This window comes from Phaseolus vulgaris, chromosome 8 (genome assembly GCF_051622355.1).
Source record: "Phaseolus vulgaris cultivar YP4 chromosome 8, ASM5162235v1, whole genome shotgun sequence".
NCBI lineage: Eukaryota > Viridiplantae > Streptophyta > Magnoliopsida > Fabales > Fabaceae > Phaseolus > Phaseolus vulgaris.
The window spans coordinates 50,516,370-50,534,024 of record NC_143505.1 but is presented as its reverse complement, the minus strand read 5'-3'; the positions used below and the strand labels follow the sequence as shown (position 1 = coordinate 50,534,024).

Sequence of the window (17,655 nt, the reverse complement as noted above, 5' to 3'; positions counted from 1 at the left end):
ATATCTCTAAAGACTTTTGGCTAGTACTAAATAATGTACTTCAATCAGCCTAAATAAGTTGTTTGTAATTATGTTATTAGACTACAAAATAAAATAAAATTAATGGGGGTTATTTTTGGTATTTTCGGCAGTTTTAACCTCCATTAAGTGAGTTGCCCGCAATTTGATTTTCTCCTAGAAGATCTAGCTAATGGATTACCGACGGTTTTTACAAACCCCTGGAATGACAATGATTTTTCGACGATTTTGTAAGGTTGAGTTAGGCTTAAAGTCCACTTTTTAATATGGTATTAGAGTCATCTAGAAGTTATCTTGGTGAGAATTTGTTGAACTTATCAGATCACTCAATATCATATCATTATCGATCCACCCATAAATATATAGTTCGCCGTACGAGTTGGAAAATCTCAACATGAGGATGTATGTTGAAGATGTGACATTGATTAGATATAAAAATATTTTACAATATATAAGTGAATGTAATTCTCATCTTATAAACAAATTTTGTAAGATTAAGTTAAAGTTAAAATTTATTTGTAAATATAATATGATTCATATACTTATTTTTTAAATCTTTAAATCATTCATATATTTTTTTACTTGAATGTCATATAATTTTCATGATTTTCATTTGGTGTTATAGCTCATATTCTCACGTTCCATATTTTAACAAGAAGGTTATCATTTCCAAAAATATATTTTGAAACACTTGATTTTCCTACAAGAATAAATAATATTTAATATGTAATCTCAATTTATTTAGTAAAATATTTTGTACATAATTCTGCTAAATAGATTAGTTATTTTTTTAATTATACTTCTAAAATAATAAAAGTATGAATTTCATGAGAAAAAAAAAGAGGAAAAAAGAAAGAAACCCTAGGAATTGCATTGGGACCAGCACAATCCAGATGGCTGCTCTGCTTTCTGTTCTTCTTCTTTTCTCTCCTCGAAAACACAACCGACAACCTCGTCCTCAAAATTAACATTGAAATTCAAAATTACTAAAATTAAGAAAAGAAAAAAAGGCACGTGTCTTCCACGCCGCCACCAATAACTATCTTCTCTCTCCTCTCCTCACCGTCAACGCTCAAACACCAACCCGTTCCCCTCTCCGAACCGGAATGGAGGTTGGGGTCTTCGATCTGAACCCGAACCCGGTTCGGGTGAAGCGGAAAACCCTTGAGGCCATGCTGGAACAGTGTCAGAGAGCCCTTGAACTCGTCAATGCTTCCGATGGACAACACCAAGAACAAGAAGAGGAAGAAGAAGAAGACTCTGACGAATCGCATCCTTCCACGCCCCCCGATCCAGAAACTGATCAGGCAATTACTCTCTTTTTTCTCCCTTCCAACTTAATTACTTGAAATTTCTATCCGTTAGGGTAACCGTTTTGTTGCGCGTTTCGAGTGGAGAAAACTTGCCTTTTTATGTATGACTTATGTGATGAATAAACAAAAGGCTTCTCAGTCTTGTGTTAGAGGAAAAATGAGGGTTTCTTTGATAAACGATTACTTTCAATTTTTGAAGTGAGAAAGCTTCTTTATTTTTACAAAACTTAAATGCACTTTTTAGATACCGTTTATGCCATTTTCTTATGGAAATTGAAGATTGACCCTAATAATCAGCGTAATAAAAGTTTGCATTGAAGGTCGACATTGGTTAATAGGTGAAATTCAATTTCTTGTTGAAGAACAGTAAAACGACAGTCTAATGGCGTATTTTGATTACCGTCTTAAAGGCAAAAAAAATGTTCGCTGGTACTTTCCAAAGCGCTAAACGGATTAGTAAGATAAGTGTTGGATTGAAGCTAATGTGGGGTTAAGTTGGTTTCAACTGTTTCCCAAATATACAATTGTCCTATTTTTTGTGCTAATCCAAACAACCATTTATAATAAAGGTCTTTTTGTGTGTGTTTTGACACTAGCCTTTCGATCTTCTAGATGTAGTCATTGTTAGTGCTGTGTTGTAAATTGTTGTTGATGCGATGTGTATTGTGCATGCTTGATGATTTGTTAAGAAGGATGTTAATTTTTTATTTGGGATATTCCTTAATAGCATGGCATGTTGTGTGCTCCATGCAGTTGTGTGACCTAATCAAATCTAGAGTAGAATGCCCTGACTTCCTTGAAAAGTTGGAGTATGCACAGGCATCAGTTTCTCTCAATGCAGCTGGTACCAACTCGTGCAAATGTTCTCTTTTTGTTTGGGTCTTTACTTTTAGAATGCTAATGAAAAATGCTTGGTCTGTGGCAGAAGAAGGTAATTCTTGGGATTTTGTAAGCGAAAATGATCTTTGGGAAGGTGAAGACGCTAACTTAGACCAAGAAGATTATGTCCTTGTTAAACAAGAAGATATAGTGGAAGGAATTGCGTGCTTCATGGCTGCATATTTGTTGTCCCTCAAGCAAACCAAGGTTTGTTATCCTTGTATTTGTTATTTCAGACGCTCTACATTACCCATGAATTTATGGCCTAAGTATATGTTACTCTCAATTGTGTTACTCTTCTGCTATAATCTGAAAAACGTGAAAGTCTAAATCTGTTGACTTAAAAGCACCTTCTGAGTTCTGATATGCCTATATAACGGACACTGCATATGCTTCTCGGTTAGGATGCAAATTCCACAAATGGAAAAGGGCTTGTATGCTTCCTGAAAGGTTGTGGGGATTTTTCCTCAACCATTTGTGAAGTTGTCTTGTATGTTTACTACAATGCGGTTTAAGTGAACATTAGTATTTGGTGCTTTGAAATGTTTTTCTTTCCACGGTTTATAGTGAAGTTTAAAGTTTCTAATGATTATTTTTCTATAGGAAGATGTCCAATTTGTATCTGGCAAAGTTTGGGTATCAGAAAATAGTGTGCAAAATGAGTATTGAGTTAACAACTACTTCCAAATAAATTGTTTTCCTTTTGTCTCTGGCTCTAATATTGCAATTTCTGTTATTTTTAGTGGATGTGGATATTCTTGCAACCCAATTATGTAAAATATATGCCTCTTGCATTGCTTAATTCTTTGTAGGTGCTTTCCTTTCTAGTTTAAGCTTAAAAAGATCTATTCATGCTTCTTTAGTCGAAGTCATCCCTATTGAATAGTTGTTTCTTTCTTTCATTTCTCTACCACTGAAGCGGTTTTAAGAATGTCATATTACAATTGATAACAGCATATACATTATATTTAGAGGAGTGTTAACAACACACTCCTCCTAACACTTGTTATTATGATTTAAAATTTATTGGAAACTACAAAATTATGTGGAGAGGCTCAATAATAGTGGGACTTATAATTTTGTCATTCTGACAAATTTGAATTAATAATAAAGAATACATTTGAAAGTTAGAGTATGTTGCAAGATAATGTATCTGTTCTATCAACAGTTATTAAATTTTACAATTCCAGATTCAAATCACATAAAAGTTGGAAACTCGTTAATTTTTACTTTTCTTTCACAATTTGGCTTATTAAATGTGCCCTATTTCATTATTTAAATGTTTTATTTTCATTCTTCTGAAGCACGAGCTTTACACTTCTACTCACACTATGCACTGTATTTGGCTATTCTATTGCTCTATTCCTAGTCTATAGATATTTAGCCTTCACGCAATCTGTTGTGGCTTAGAATTTCATTTCTTGAGATCTATGGTCATTTTTTCATTCAAATTTATTACATCGAGCACTATATTTCAACCTATTTCTTTCTGTCCCCGTATTTTACAATTTGGTAGGATTTGTGATTTACAGATAAAAAATTAGTTCGCTTATTCATAATTTGAATTGCAATTTGAGCACTGCAATAGTTTATACTTAATTATATGATCTCTGATTGTGTTTTGCTTTTTTGCAGGATTTGACCCCAAATCAACTCCAGGATGGTGAGTTTGGTTGCTTCCTCCATAATATATGGTCTTATTTATTGTTTTGTCCACAACTCCATACGTTTGAGTGGGAAATGGGGAAGAAAGTAGAAGCATCTCCTTGGCTACCGTACTCATTCTAGATAAAGTTTTGTACTCTACTTTAGACAAGTATTACCTAGATAAAAGAATGGGAAGGAATTTATCATTTATGACTTTTTTGGCGTGTTTTTATAGCTCTGAGCAAGACATTTTCTGTGAAAAAGAAAAAGGGAAAGCTTCGAAAGGCATGGGATGGGAGCAAAGTTGTTTATAATGTTGCATCATGGGGAGCTACAGCCATTGGGTAAGTGGCTTTACCAAACATCCCTGCTCTTCTCTGTAAATATTAAGGAATTGATTAATGTTCAACCTAGCTGATGCTAGACCTTTGAAATTGCATGATCATGATGCTTATCTATGCAGTTGGCTACTTCCTGTTAGTATAACTTTTGTTGGACACTGATTCTGAGTCTAAACTGTTGTCAATTTGTTTTTTTATTTAGCAAAGTGCAGAAAAAATTAGTGTGATTCTTTTACCCTCTTTTCAGGTCATTGTTTCATTTGTATTGATTACTTCCATTTTTTTTCTCATGAAAGGATATATCAAAATCCTATTATTGCAAGGGTTGCAACTAAAGCATTCTGGACTTCTTGCCAAGTTATATCAAAGCTACTCTGATCAGCCGATGCAGTTTGGAGAAAAGTTGAACTGTAGTAAATTGACTGTTGTGTATTTGCTTGTGCTGAATTAAGATTGGTTTTCTACACTCCCTGTGCACCGAAGTTCAATTGATCTTAATGTATTTTGATCATGTAAATATCATTATTCAAATGTTCCGAGTGTTATTCAAATTCTTATTCACAGTTTGTGCCTGAAACATGAAACATATCCTTGCTTTCTCCAGCTGTACCTAAGAACCCGGCCATAATTCAAATTAAGTTTGATTAAAGTAAGTTTCTTTTTTAAGATAGATGTTTGATAATGGGGATAAAGATCAAATGAGATCGTGTAAGATAACTAGACAAGTGAGTGAGAGTAAATTTATATTAGAAGGTGTTTCAGTGAAAGTATGCTTGGAAATAATATCAACATTAACCATGTAATAGCAAAATTTGATGTAGTCAGATATCTTGTTGGCAATCAACAACTTGTAGCAGGAATAAAAGGTCGTGAATGTGCTAAATTGTTTTTCTGAAATTTCAAGGAATATGTCGTTTTGTCCGAATTTTAGTTGACATCTTGTAAGCACATCGTAGTTGTTCCACTACTGAACTATTACTAACACTGTGGGTGGATGGGAGAAAAGAAAGAGGGAAAACATTAGGTAAATGAAGCTATCTTACATGATCGGAGTGAGTTTGGTTTATTTGGTAATGGAATAAAAGTCCCACGTGGATACCATATCCAGAAACAAGAATCAAAATTACGTTGATGATGGAGAAATTAAATACCTATTACCTATGACCTGATCTATTTAACTTCCATAAAAAGTTTGAACCTAACTTTTTTGGTAAAATGAACCAGACAAAACTAGCTCTGACTTTCATCTCTACTCACCAACCATCATTAAAAGGCAAATTCTCCCCACAACCATATCAATTTCAACTACAGTCAATCTGTCAGTACAAAAATGTTCTGAAAATAGTCTTAAATGAAAAGTAAATGTGGATAAAACAAATGCTTCCAAAATCTCTTCTCTAAAATATATTTCTAGATTTGAATTTCTAAAATACATTTCTTAATTTCATAAATACATTTTCGGATTTTGTGTTCTGGATTTTTAATTTTGTATTTCTGAAACACATTTTTTAATTTTGAAATTCTCTTTTCAAAATGCATTTTTAAATTGTGTTTTGGATTTTCTCTTTCGGAATGTGCTTTTTGTATTTTAATTTTTTTTTCTAGAACAAAATTTTGATTTGTGAATTTCAGATTTTCAAATTTAAAACAGAGTAATTTTGGAAAATATGAAAGATGATACGAGTTCCATGTTGAAATTGATATGGTGGATAAACTAGACTCAAAAATCATTTTTAAAGTATGAAAATATCATAAAAAATTATAAAAATTAATGCAGACCCGAGGCAGTTCCGTAGAGAGAATACGTAAATACAGGCCTTGAATCAAATTTAAGAGATGAAATTACCAAAACAAAAATTAAGATATCAAAGCAAACCCCCTAGATTTACAGTTCTTTTTGTAAGAATAACATGGCAGCAAGTACAATCAAAAGGTGACATCAAATTTGTCAAAAGTTCCTGTCCGAGTAACATGTTCCTTGAAAAGATTACTTCGACATCATTCCTTGGAATTACAGTTATCAGAACTAAACCATGTGATTACTTAAAAAAAGCGTGAAATTACCAAAGGTGATAATCTGGTACTAGAATGGCTCATTTGGATGAGCCCGATACTATTAAACCTCCTAGTGATCAGAAGTCACCTTTGTAGTGCCAGGTATTTCGAAACCAAAACAATGATTCAGATAGAATATAAAAGGCATATCACTGTTAATGTGTAAAATTCTGCTGATCAATCAGAAATTGTCCATAATATGTTCTAAAAAATATTATAAAAATCAACACATTTATCATAATTAACTAACCAACAGTGTTAAGAATTTTTATTCTGTTAGTGAATATATTTAGTTATTAAACAGAATAATAGGGATGTTAAACAATGCAAGTCAATTAAGAGACCAAGGTTTGATTGATAGAATGTAAAAAACTAATAAATTTATATATTATTCCTACTACTACTACTACTACCAAGTATTACAATGAGTAATTTACTGTATATATACCATGTATTGAAAAAATCACTATTCCTCATTGAAAAGCACGCTGATCTTTCTGGGAGCAGTTGAGTTGCTTGCTCCTACTACAAAACTGGTGACCCATTTTCTTTTTAGCCCCGTGTATTCCTCTCTTCATATTTACATGTAGAATTGGCCTAATAGTAAAATGTGTTGTCCTTGTGAGTGGGAGCATCCTTGCAAAGCATGGAACGAACTTCCATGATGGATCTAGGTGGCTCCAGGTCTTTCTCATGCAATGCATTTCCTAGAAGCTGCTGTATGTGTGAAGCAAACGTATCATCCAGAATCTGCACAATATTAGTTCAAGTCACAAATCATAACCCAAAGTACAGCAGCATATAGAAACAAGAAAGGGATGCCTTTCTGGCACTTTCACTATAAATCAATCAATCTCGAGCAATGTTCTTCCAGAACTTTAAAACTATGCAACAGAAACAAACTGTTAAGCTGTTAAGTAGCTACTCACAGAAACAGCGACCCTTGAGCCTTTGTACCACGATCTATTCTCTTTTCTGTTCTCCAAGAAACTTAAAATTTCCTGTTAAATAAGAAATATAACGAAATATGATGCAATTAATATTTGTCTGAAATCGAAAAGATGCTCAAAGGCAAGGCAACAGAATCCAGATGAAAGTGAACTGACCTGTCCCATACGATCCCAATAACCTCTACAGATGGCAATGAACACATGAGTCTCAAAGACACTGTGAAGGTGACTTATGGTACTAGCCAACTGATCTTTCAATGGCTGCATTCTACTTCTTAAATCAGACTCCACCACAGTTTCCTTCGATTCTTGAAGAATCTTTTTTAATTTTGTGGTATTCTGTAACTTTGTCTGAAACGACATAGAGGATGCTATTAGGATACTTGAATACATTATTGTTAACACTATTCTGAAATAGGAACAAGAAATTGATAGTAATATGAAGAAAAAAGTAACTTCACAGGCAAGTCAATCAAGTTTGCAATTTATAAATATCTGCTCAGTTTTTAGTCCATAATAAAAGCCAAAAAAATCAGTTTTGGAAAACTTGTAATTGATTGATATGTGCATAAATCGTGACTGCAGTACTGCTCTACCTACACAAGTCAAATATTATGTTAATAAGAACCATAAATTTTCTTTCAAAAGGCTACTAACATTCTCCGCTAGTTTCTCCACAATAGCTTGCGCGTAGTTCCTGAACTTTGCTCTCAGCATCACTGTCACCTCACTAAGTCGCTCACCAGGTGTTGTATTTCCAACATTTGGCAAGCAAGAACCCCATGCCTTGAACTGGGATTCAACCCTGGGACGCAATAAGTCGAGCATTCTCTTCAAGGAATTCAAAAGAACTCCAAGCTGGAAAAAGTGAGAAATTTTAAATAAAGTATCAAAAGACACTAAAAACAGTTTTTCAGAAATTCAACTCACCTCATCAGGAACAACATAGGCACATGTAGTTCGTTTGGCAAGTTTTTGGACATATTTAAGCCCGAATTTCTTAGGAGCCATGCTTTCTTTTAGAGGAGATAATACATCTGCATATTGTTTGTCTAAAGCTTCCACAATGGCCTTCTCAATATCAGCTACGGCCTGTTGCCAAATTTTTTTTCAAAAAACAATCAAACTCGGTCATCAAACTTTTGGCCATCAAATACAATAACACACTTAGAGCCAAGGAATAAAAACTCCTGTTCTAACATGGCCTTTTTTTAATATAGGCAATAATTGAAAAAAAAAATCTCAGATAGGTATTGGTTTATAGAAGAGATGAAGGGAATGGATAGCATCAGAAGTTCATGGGTAAAAGGGGGAAAGAAGTATGAAGGACCAGGAAATAAATAACTAGAATTGGCATACATACATTCTCTAAAACCAAGGTGTATTCTGGCCAGCGGCAAATGATGACCTCATAGTCTGTCAATGTCTCCTTCAGCCGCTCATACATGTCATCAACAAAGGGAGTAGTAGAATGTTGTGTTCTAACTCCAGACCATTTCACCTGCAACAGCAATACATTTAGATTATAAACCCTGTTGTCACAACAGTTTACTGCAGAAGAGATGCAGTGGTTCAGATAAAATTAATTTTAGCATTTATAATTAAGTCCTGCAGACTATCAAAAGGTTCCTTGAGACCTAGCTCACCTAAAGGGAATATCTTCCTGAAGACACAAAATGAAATATGACAATATTAATGATATATCTTAAATGTAAGTACCTTGTCTAATTTGCATGACTCCAGCAAAGATAGCCGTTTATCTTGTATCCAAACAAGAATATACAAATGGAATAGCTCTTTTGCATCTACTCCACCTTTGATGGGACTAAGGAAATAAAACAAGTTAGATCTGTGCAGAAGGATTCATTCTTTGACTAAAAAGCCAGGGATTATTTGACTAGAAGGGATTCATGCCATACTCTCTCCAACTAAAGCATAGCAACACTTACCCAATACTCCAGCTTACAAGGTCTCTCTGAAAATCTGACGTTGCAATAACAAGTTCTGCTACCGGCGATGATGGCCCTGATGGTGGACAAGATATGAGGAATGCCCGTAATCTATTGCAAAGCTCTGTGCTGTATATGGAAGCAGAAAGATTTGGCAGGTCCACAAAGCTGTGAAAATATTGAACCAGCTACATTAGAACCTTTAACATACAATAGTAATCTGATCAATTAACACAATAATTACTTTAAAACTATGGAAGATGAAGTTTGAAATGCATCTAATAATGAGATTGAACTGGTGATTCAATGCCTGAGTCAAGCTCAAAACAAAAGTAATCATTGTACAAGAAAGGGTGTTGTCACATGTGAATATAGATTCAAGATAACAGTTGAAGTTAAAGCTACATTTGATAGTTTGGTTGTAACTTATCCAGTTACTATCAGCTTTAATACTAGGTTTAATTTTTTCGAACTTAAAATGTACAGCATTTAGTCTTTTTTATTAGAATGAAGAACAAATATCATGGTTAAAAATGGGAAACAATAAAATCAATTAGTCCTTCAATTGCTTCGCTGAGGACATTTGTACAACTTGTTGGAGTTAAAGAGTAATAATATACAGCTATATAGTACCCAACAGTGATATATTATCATGCTATAAGCTAATACTAATTTATAGCAATTGCATTATTTCCATCAAGATAGCCCTGAAATAGTAGACATCCACTGTGTAACCATCAATTGAATAGAACATAGGTTTATCTACATACAGGTGCGTTTCAAGATTAGAAGAGATGCACATAACACAACATCACATATTTGCAGATAGGCACAATTAAAGATGAGAAATTATACACATAACCTACATAAAAGTTATAGCAAAATAAAATACATACAACAAAATGAAGTCCTTGAAACAAATAATACCTAGGAAGTATATTTTGATTATGAATCTGGATATCTGTATAAATCTCATTTCTAAGATTTATACATAGGGTTTTCATCTTCTGGTAAGCAGTAGACATAGCTATGCCGTCCATCAAACTGCTTTCATTATTTTGTGCAATATATTCATCTGTTTCACTCAGGTGCCTCTTGGACCTCTTTTTTGCAGCAACCTAGCAAGATACCAATTTGTCAATTAAATTGAAATAGTATACAATTAACAATTGCTACCATAAAATATCAATTTTATCTAACCTGGAAATAATGACAAAATGCAGTTTGAGCCTCAGGAGATAAGATATCATGAAGAAGCTTGTAAAGTTTAACAGCAGGTTCCAAGGCAGGTGCCGCATGGCCAGTTGCTGGTCTGAAAACCTCTATGATGCCCGAGAAAGAAGACTCGTCAAGTGATTTGTAGTTCTCAAAAACAAGAGTTAGTACCTGTTCTATTTGATCCTTGGTCTCTCCTAGTATTCGGTTCTGAATATGAACAAAAACCATACCATGTTAAGACAAGACAAAAAAAAATCAACTTGAATTTGATAGTAGACAAATGCTAACAAAACAATCAGTTCAGGTATATTGACTGCATCTAAAACATTGAAGTGATTAGTTGAAGTTATATTACAAGAATAATAACTAAATGTCAATGATACCTCCTGGTGACTCAAAGAAGTCTTGCCATTCCCCTTCGTGGTAACAGGTGCTAGTAGATTACACACCAAGTTGAGGCAGTCTGCTGTTGGTGTCGCCACATCCATGACATAAGATAGATATCTATATAAACAGAATATTGTGAACACCATTATTAAAATAATTAGAAAAAGTGTGAAACTAAACTACATATTAAAGAAATCAAATAATTCAGGGGAATTGCAGATCCACCTCACATTACCTCAACTTGGTATATATCTCAGATACCCCATAATAGGATGCAAACTCAGTCAAAAGCCATTTCCACGGACCATGCAACAATAGGTTTCGTTGCTGAAAGCCCTGAATTTTCATTGCAACTTCCATAACTAAGTCATAGGCAACTGTCTCTGCTACAGAACCATACTGGGATCACAAGTGACATTAAAATGTGAATACGTGAGGCACATTATATTAGAATACTCAAGAAAATAGAATAACACATAATTAAGCATACAAGTACTCCAACATAAAGCACACAACATTTTTATTTTTCCTTCTGTCAGAATAATTATATCTTTTTTGTCTCATTTTCTGTACATAAAAACAAAGGAAAGGGGATTGGCAGAGTGGGGCACCTTCCTGTGAATTGAAAATATTAGGCCCCCACATTGTTTGAAAAACTTCTGCTGTTTTCATTATTTTCAGGGACCACCATCATATACAGTTCATTGAAAACAAGAAACAAAGTATGTCTAATATCTACATATCATGGCAGGCAGGCATACAAACAATGCGGCCTTCTTGTAATTTGAAAACAGAAAATGTTTTCTTTAACTAAACTGGCCTTTAATCTGCATCTGACTAAAATCATGCAAATGATATGTCTGACATGAATTTAAGTACTGTTTAAAATAAAATAAAAAATACATAATCAACTTGTACTGTATTTTGGCAGCCAAAAAAAATTTCAGTTATAGACATATCATGGATTGTGAAAGTAACTTCAAATCTCTATACAATAAGCCCTGGGCATTACCAGGAGGTATGATTATCTTTACTATTTCAACAGTTCCAAGAATCCTGGCTTTTTTACATAGCCATGATCGCTTATGATTTAAGAACAGATTACAAGATTTTGAGTCTCTCTCTGTTATAGCTTTAAGTCCAAAAAAAACTACTCATTGTTCACAGTAACTAACCTTAAGATGACTATTATCATCTGCACTTGTTGAATAATTTATATAAAGTTGTAACTTGCCCACAAGCTCATGGTCAGGTTCGCGATAAATAGGCCACCAGCGTAATTTGTCAGCCTGTTTCAGTTGAAAATAAATTCTATCACATGATCATCACTCAAGACAGGCAACAATAACACCAACAGAAATAAACAGCATATAATATTACTGGATCATCAGCTATAGTAGCCACTTGGACAAGAACACGGCCAAAATGCTTTCCCTTGGAATCTTGAACTTCAACAAGCAAATCATCTCCAAGGCTGTCCGGAAAACTGTACAAGTATTCAGAAATTTATTCAAGAGGTAACAATTATAAAAATTGAAAAGACGAAAAAACAAACAAGAAAAACTTACAACATATGGACTTCACTAGATCCCGGCTGCAACTTTATTGCATCATCTTCAACTATGCTTTTCAGCCTTAAGAAACATGAGTATGTCTCTGATCACATGCATACGTACAAAAATAAATAAAATGAAAAAAAAAATGAGAGCCAAAATAGTGAAATGAGAATCAAGTAGGCACATTTAGAACTGCAACATCATGAAACACGTAGACTAAAGTAATAAAGCATGTAAGGAAGTAAAAGAAGTCAACCAAAGATCCATAAATTCAGAAATAACTGATAGTATTTAAATAAAATGGAATAATTTTTTACTCAGGTGTAACAGGAGAACATCCGAAGAACTATCTTATAACTGCTGAGAAGGTTAGTCCAAGACAGGGAATATACCTGATAGCTAGACTACAGCACAAATTTTTTTTTTTCCTGGTAATAAAAAGTTAAGATAGAGAGAGAGGAGGTTTCCTAATTATAAGATTAGGGAGTAACACAAGTGTTAGTGTGACATTGCAAACCGCAGTAGAAATTGGACAACTTTATATTGACTCCATTCAATCCTATTCCTACGTTTATGCAACCTCTATAGCTACAATCCAATTGTAATAATGTTAAGCTACTAACGATTGAAATGTATCACATGAAAATGAGTTTGTTTAACTACACGCAAATGAATAAATGCAATACTTTCATAAAAATCCTCACAACTATAATAAAATATTAATCAAGGCAATTACATATAGTAACATTGCAAATGTTAACATATTTAAAAACAAAAAACAATTCCCTGCAGACAAAGACACCATGAATATTAATCACTTGACATTACCATTACACAATTCCAAGGAGAAAGTAGTACCCACAAGAACACCAGGAGCCAAGTGTGTTAGTTTCATAGAAAGCCAAAACTCAATTGGACTAAATTGCTTCCTAGAGTTAAACAAGTCTGATATTTCAGTCATAATAGAAATATCGAGAAGAGATTTTTTTCAGACAATTTTCACCATGACGCACAGAGATACCAAATAATTATAATGCATGTTGCTTTATTACATACCTTGCACAACTTCATATGATGATGAATTATTCCTTAGAGTTGTTACGCCAACCTTCAGGAGTCCAGATACCTGCTGCATGTAGCGGGTACTAGCTTGCACATATGCCAGGCTATGTCGAGCCAAGGAACCATTTGCAGGCAAACGTGGAACAAATTGAATTCTTCTGAGAGCTTGCCATCCAGCAGATAGTGACGATTGCAAATTGGAGAAATGGTTTCGCACAGAGTCCATTTTAATTTTGTTTGTCATTATCGATGACATGCTACAGCCAGTAGGAGGGTCCAAGCCCATTTTGACTTTACGAACTGCAAAGTGAAGAATGTCTCAACAAAGACTCACTTGGGATGATAAGTTAAATAATTTTATTAGTAAAAGATAACATGAGAATGTACCTTGCACCTTCATCTTGCCAATAAGTTTTTTGGGTTTTGGAGCAATACCCTCACTGGAAGGCTCTGCATTGCTCTTCACCATTAGTTCATCTTCTGACTGTAATAGTATCTGCCGTAATCTGCATATTCAAAAAAAAAAAAATAAGAACCAAAGTAATAGTCAAGGACCAACAAATTAAAAAACTCCTCAGATAGATAGAGCCATTTAAACTTTGAAGCCAATACTACAACCAACCCTCCTTACACCGAAGTTCTAGTTTTATTTAAAGGAATGAGGGCAACAATGATCAAAGTCCCGCTCACCTGGTCAGAGTCTATGGTGCCATGTTAAGAACCAACTCTCCCAAAAGTTTAAGATTTAAGGTGAATGCAGTTTTATACTAACACTAATAACACTGTTTAACGAATGAATCTATGACAACACTGTCAGTCAAAGAATAGAAAAATGATTCAGCATAAATTATGAACAAAGACTAGTTTTATGCCGAGAAATAGAAATTATTAATCTTATCTAAAAGCTAAAGGAAACGTACCAAAGCAAAGAAAAAGGCTTATTTATGGTTTTTATTTATAGACTTTCCAAAAGAATGAGACCAAGTGCCAAGAGAAGTAATAAAAAGCTTTGGAAAAAAAAGGTGTTCACATGTGGTTTTCATTGACCTAGGTTCATAAAATAAAGTTTTATTTAATGACAAGACAAAGACTGTCTCCTGTTGTCTCCCTAGTTATTCCTAAACCAGCATTTTTTCCGAATGGAATCATGCAAGCAAAATGTTTACTTATTTCATGGTTGAAGCAAAATAACTTTTTTCAATGTTTTGGCGAGTCAGCATGACATAATAAATACCTGTGTTAGATTCTTAACAAGATACTATATACTGCAATATGTAGAGTTAGCACCATTTGTTTATACTAATGGATAGTACACAACAGAATACAACAAGAGTATCTTTACCAGAACTAAATACAACAACACTAGAGACAGGAGAGGGAAGAGGAGGGCAGAATAGGGAAAAAGAGAAGTAGAGGAAAAGCCTTAACTTACCCAAATGAATCCCTAAGTAAGGCACATTCATTTTCCAAAAACATAGGAGCTTCCATGCACTGCATTGCCCAAGCATGAAGGCAAAGACGCACACAAGCATCATATGCAATCACTCCATGCCATGGCCCAAGAGCACTGAAATGAATTTACATAGAAATTAGCCACAGCCAAGGAGAAAGTATTGAGCACAATAAGAAAGGTGAAATACCTTGCATGAAATGTTGGAAGGCGGGGTGGGTGTGAATTTGAAGATGTAGCAGCCTCTGAGCCAGTAGCAATTCTGCAAGAAAGAACAGATTAAATAATATTGGATAGTTACACATTCACATTGTTTGACTAGGAAGTCATGTACTTTTGAAGAGGTTAAAAATTCATGTCTTGCTAACCTAACAAATTGGTCAGGGCTCCCACTTTCAACATGGTTTTCTATCCTATCCCCAGACATAGATTTCAAAGTTCTTGATTCAGCTTTGTTTGGAGAAATATGAGCTCTGGAAGTGGGGATTTCCTCATGTGTTTGTCTGACATCTTGAGTAGAACCAGAGAATGGGGGGGCACTGGGAATATCATCATCCTCATCATCAGATATTCTTCTATGCTGGGAATTTCGTAACACAATTCAAGAAGTTAGACTAATTTCAGCCATACATTATTAGACTGGGTTTAAACCCTAAACCAAAGATGAGAAAATATATTAGGAAATAATGAGGGACAAAGAAGAGGCACTTTGCCAATACAACAGTGAGTGAGTAGTGCAGCATCTGCCTTAAATAACAGTATTAGAAAACTGCTGTTCTATAAACAATGCTTTTTATCACCATCCAATGTTTCATAAAAAAAATCATATTGGCAATTATACCAGGAAAAATATCAGTATTATGGAGTACTGTAGGCCACATTACAGCCAAGCACTTCAATAATTTATACCATATCCACCATTCCATACCTTCTCTGCAGCACTTTTCACATTCATCCTTGAAGGCACGCTAGAAGCATACCCTTCAGACAAATAAGTTCTACTTCTTGGTAGAGCTCCATTGATACTTCCTCCTACCTGCGTGGTAGAGAATTCGGAGCTAGCTGCAGAATCCGATGAATCATCCTCTGTGAAGCCACTCTGCCGTACATTAGCAGGCCCCCTCATCAAAGGATCCCTCACAGTGCCAGGTCTGCCAACCAGTGTTTCCCTGGAAGAACTGACTTCTGAGTATGTATAATCACTCCCATACCGGGATTCCCTCTGATTGAAGTTTCCAAATTTCCTAGCAGCACCATTGGGAACTCTTCGATCTTGTGGTGACGAATCCAATGAGTACCTGCCCCCATAAACTTCTCCCTCCGATCCAATGCTGTCATCGTTATCAGAATTTGAAGCACTATCTCCAGTCTCACCTGGCATAGCTGTTGATACAGGGATTGCATTAGCAGGAAGATGCCCACTCCTGAATTTTGATGGGGGTGGTAGCCCAAACCCTCTGCCAACACCACTCTTCATCCCACTGATGGGATCGTTGCGCGATCTCAATGCAGTGTTTGAGATTGGAACTTGCTTCTAATCACCAACCAAACAAACACAAAAATCAGAATTTTCACAAACACTGACGTTACCTCAAGGAGCAGTAGAAGAATGGAACTTCCCTCTATTCTCTAAACCCTCGAGAAAAAAAAAAACTTACAGACATTGTGCAGTATCAATGTAGAATGTAGTCTAACGGTGTCCCACAACACCAACACAAAAATTTCAAAAAAAAAAATCAAAACTTTAAAAACTTTATCCAAAATAACAAAACCACATTTGGATATGCCCTCAGATAATGAAAAGCTAAGAAATAAAAATTAAAAGGGCGGAGGATTAAAGAGTGATGATCACCTCTCTGACCCATCGAAGTGCATTCCTGTCAAGACCTTCAGTGAACATCTTAACCTAACAGCCAAATCTAAAATAGAAACCCCTTGATGAGAATGCACTTCCAAATGAAAGGCCTAACACAAAACAATGAAGCTTCTGATTAAACAAAACAAAGGGTGCTACAACAAAGAAGAAGATTCTACAGCATTCTGAGATGTAACAACACACAGGTTAGAAGGGTTTGAGTGCAGAGGAGGCGGTACCAAATGGAAAAAGAAAATAAATAAAAGTGTTACTGAGAGACTGAAATCTGTTTAGATAGAGAGAGTAGAAATAGAACTATAAACGTAATGGGGGTGCGAGATTTGAGGAGAAAATAAAGGGTTTGCTTACTCAAAAAGCTTCCTTTGGTTTGGTTTCTCTCTCACTCAAACTCAGACTGAACAGAAGAAATGACCCACAAAACTCAAAAATTATTGTCTCTTCCTTTTGGTGCATCTGCACTGCACTAGAGCTATTCTTCAATGATCTCCACAACACCCAATTATGACAGTTTTTTATAAAAAAAACATGGTATATTTTAAAAAAATATTCTGTAATCTATAACATTCATTGGAGCATTTTATTTATCTCGTAGGAAACCTTAAGTAATAAATATTGCTAAAGTAAAAAAAAATCTAAACTTTATATAGGAAAGATGTCAATTTTTTTTACGATATAACATTTCAAACATAATATGTCTTTTTCTCTCTAATATTATTGTGTCAAAAAATGTTCAAAAATTGTAAAAACATGTATAATTTTATGCATGTATATTTTATTATAATAAAACAATGTGAATTTAAAAATATATTTAATTTTATTAAAATAGTACTAAAAAGTATAAAATTAATAGAATTTAAAATATATATATATAATTTTGTACGAGTAATATTAAAAATATATTTGATAATTATTTTAAAGTAAAGAGAGATTGTTTAATTACTTATTTTATTAAAT

The 17,655-nt window shown here is 34.3% G+C and overlaps 2 protein-coding genes across 5 annotated transcripts; one reads left to right on the top strand and one right to left on the bottom strand.

Moving 5' to 3' along the window:
• Nucleotides 1-817: 817 nt before the first annotated feature.
• On the top strand, nt 818-4,761 carry LOC137826917 (uncharacterized). The gene is made up of 6 exons (XM_068633073.2): nt 818-1,325; nt 2,085-2,175; nt 2,257-2,417; nt 3,846-3,873; nt 4,093-4,201; nt 4,495-4,761. Exons 1-6 carry the CDS (start codon nt 1,125-1,127, stop codon nt 4,574-4,576), a joined length of 672 nt encoding a protein of 223 aa, XP_068489174.1. The 5' UTR covers nt 818-1,124; the 3' UTR covers nt 4,577-4,761.
• Nucleotides 4,762-6,588: 1,827 nt separating this feature from the next.
• Nucleotides 6,589-17,207, bottom strand: LOC137826916 (pesticidal crystal cry8Ba protein). 4 transcript variants are annotated; one of them, XM_068633069.2, is made up of 23 exons: nt 17,050-17,207; nt 16,678-16,790; nt 15,754-16,359; nt 15,194-15,405; nt 15,016-15,087; nt 14,808-14,942; nt 13,763-13,881; nt 13,370-13,675; nt 12,326-12,413; nt 12,138-12,243; nt 11,933-12,046; nt 10,993-11,156; nt 10,754-10,874; nt 10,353-10,577; nt 10,080-10,270; nt 9,153-9,320; nt 8,923-9,028; nt 8,567-8,704; nt 8,134-8,295; nt 7,861-8,061; nt 7,360-7,554; nt 7,183-7,254; nt 6,589-7,003 (listed from the first exon to the last, which is right to left on the bottom strand). In XM_068633069.2, exons 2-23 carry the CDS (start codon nt 16,723-16,725, stop codon nt 6,851-6,853), a joined length of 3,702 nt encoding a protein of 1,233 aa, XP_068489170.1. In that variant the 5' UTR covers nt 16,726-16,790; nt 17,050-17,207; the 3' UTR covers nt 6,589-6,850. The 4 variants fall into 4 exon arrangements, with proteins under 4 accessions (XP_068489170.1, XP_068489173.1, XP_090150687.1 ...); XM_068633072.2 differs by lacking the exon at nt 17,050-17,207 and adding an exon at nt 16,885-17,001; XM_090294561.1 differs by lacking the exon at nt 17,050-17,207 and adding an exon at nt 16,920-16,985.
• Nucleotides 17,208-17,655: the final 448 nt, after the last annotated feature.

Coding starts and splice junctions, on each gene's coding strand:
- LOC137826917 (XM_068633073.2), top strand. CDS start 1,125: ATGGAGGTTGGGGTCTTCGATCTGAACCCGAACCCGGTTCGGGTGAAG. Junction 2,418..3,845: donor TGTCCCTCAAGCAAACCAAG/GTTTGTTATCCT, acceptor GCTTTTTTGCAG/GATTTGACCCCAAATCAACT. Junction 3,874..4,092: donor CCCAAATCAACTCCAGGATG/GTGAGTTTGGTT, acceptor GTGTTTTTATAG/CTCTGAGCAAGACATTTTCT.
- LOC137826916 (XM_068633069.2), bottom strand. CDS start 16,725: ATGTTCACTGAAGGTCTTGACAGGAATGCACTTCGATGGGTCAGAGAG. Junction 15,088..15,193: donor AGCCCTGACCAATTTGTTAG/GTTAGCAAGACA, acceptor TCTTTCTTGCAG/AATTGCTACTGGCTCAGAGG. Junction 7,255..7,359: donor ATTGGGATCGTATGGGACAG/GTCAGTTCACTT, acceptor CTTATTTAACAG/GAAATTTTAAGTTTCTTGGA.